Source organism: Monopterus albus, unplaced genomic scaffold (assembly GCF_001952655.1).
Source record: "Monopterus albus unplaced genomic scaffold, M_albus_1.0 scaffold198.1, whole genome shotgun sequence".
Taxonomy (NCBI): Eukaryota; Metazoa; Chordata; class Actinopteri; order Synbranchiformes; family Synbranchidae; genus Monopterus; species Monopterus albus.
Genome location: NW_018128078.1, coordinates 515,200 through 517,200, shown reverse-complemented (window position 1 = coordinate 517,200; position 2,001 = coordinate 515,200). Strand labels below are relative to the sequence as shown.

At 41.1% G+C, this 2,001-nt stretch overlaps 1 protein-coding gene across 1 annotated transcript in view; it reads right to left on the bottom strand.

Annotated features, from left to right (window-relative positions):
• Positions 1-2,001, bottom strand: part of LOC109970431 (titin-like) — a 206,786-nt gene that overhangs the window by 89,843 nt on the left and 114,942 nt on the right. The window contains 1 exon segment of the mRNA XM_020617984.1: positions 174-476. Within this exon segment, the coding sequence (XP_020473640.1) occupies positions 174-476 (303 nt within the window).

The window sequence follows — 2,001 nt, the reverse complement described above, 5'->3', positions numbered from 1 at the left end:
CATTCCCCCGGAGGAGCTGGAGGAAGTGTCTGGAGAGAGGGAGGTCTGGGCATCTTTGCTTAGACTGCTGCCCCCGCGACCCGGCCCCGGATAAGCGAAAGAAAATGGATGGATGGATGGAGCTTTAGATTGTGCATCATGGATTTCTTGCCTAATTTTATGATTTTACTTACTGAATTGGTTCTTGGCGACCACTGGCTCAGAGATGCATGGCGGCCCACACCCGAACCTGTTCTCGGCAGTGACTTTGAAGATGTACTCCTTCTCTTCGATGAGTTTGGTGACGGGACAGCTGGTGCCCTTTACAGTGGAGGCAACCGTAATCCAGCCGGCTTGCTCATTCTTGTTGTCCTTCTTCTCCAGGATGTAGTTCAGGATCTCGCTGCCGCCGTTGTCTTCAGGAGGCTCCCAGTTACAGATCACTGAGGTGTTTCTGATGTCATCAAAGGTGAAGTTGATTGGAGCTCCGGGTTTGTCTGTAGGAGGAAAGGGGGTGTTAGAGTCAAAATGTGATGTTTGCCAATGTTAATTAATGAAAATGGAAAAACAATGAAGAACTTGCAAAAAAATGCAAAATTTTCTGGTGTTTTATAATGAGTACTGGTCACTTTAGTTTTATACCATGCATTTAGCATGATATTTGCATTTATTTCTCCAACTCTGTTGAGGGGCAGGGCTGGCTCCTTGGGCAGCGCCCTGGGCTGGGGCTCAGGAGGTGAAGCCCCCGAAGCTCCTGAGTTCTCATTAATTCTAGTTGAAATGCAATATAATTAGCCTAACCATTCGACTACTGAACCTGGATTTTGTTAAATGTACTCAAAGTAAGCAAAAAAGACTTCATGGCCTAAAACCTTCTACAAAGGAAATGTGCTCTGCATCATTCAGTCTGCATGTGTGACTTATCTTTCTTTTCCTGTCAGTTTTGTTGAATAATGTGTGTATTTGTAGTTTTTTTTTATATTGAAGATGTAGCTAACTCCAATAAAATAAAGATGTCTTCCATGAGTTAAGATATTATCTCTGGCATATGACGGCTTTTTAATTGCCACATGGCTATCTTACCTGAATAGATTTAAACTCTGCATTGGATGTGTCGAAATTTCACACATTTCAAAATGAATTAATTTGTTTAAATATTATAAAATTTTTTCGAAATTTCCAATACAGATTCGAGAAATGGACCAATCACAAGTAAGTTTACCAACTCGTGAGTCAATTTCAGCCAGTCAAGAAGACAAAGTACCTTTTGGTCTGGTGTCCTCACAAACATAGAATTGTGCAAAATACTGCTCACCATCTTTCAGGTATATAGCACCCCCCACCCCCAAATATTCTCCTTGGATTACCACTGATCTCAGAAATGACACTTTGGACCTCAAAAAGTCCGTATTTCTGGCAAATTCCAGGGAATTCCCATGCCTGACCTACAGCTAATGTGATTCACTGCATTTTTTTCTCTATTTATGATTTTCCACAGTTGATTTTGCAATCATTATGTGTAACTGATGACCAGGTTCAACATATCTGACCTGCCAAAATTGGGAAGTGGACTTGTTGAGGTTGTTTTGAAGACCTTTCACCTCTAATACAAGAAACATCTTCATTTGTGACTTACTGGTGGAGAGCCCCATACACAACTCCGCCCTGCTTATGTCTGTTTGTTGAAGATCCGCCTGAGTTTTTCAAATACTCCAGCAACATTTGGAAAGATAGTGTTGTTTCGTTACTTTTCTGTTTTAGAGAGGTTCTTCTTGAGGCTTTGACAAAAGGTCATCTCAGGCTTTAGGTGCTAACACATCAAGCAAGCACCAAAAACCTCAGGCTCCACAACTGGACCTTTGTTAAAACCTCAAGAAGGTCAAGTAAGACCCTCTCTAATGAAGACAGACAAGAAAAGAACAAATGACCCACCACAAAGAGGTCATGTGACTTGCAGGATCAGGTATCAGGACTGAAATAAAAAAAAAAAAAAAAAAAACTTTGTTTTACAGAGAAAATTGA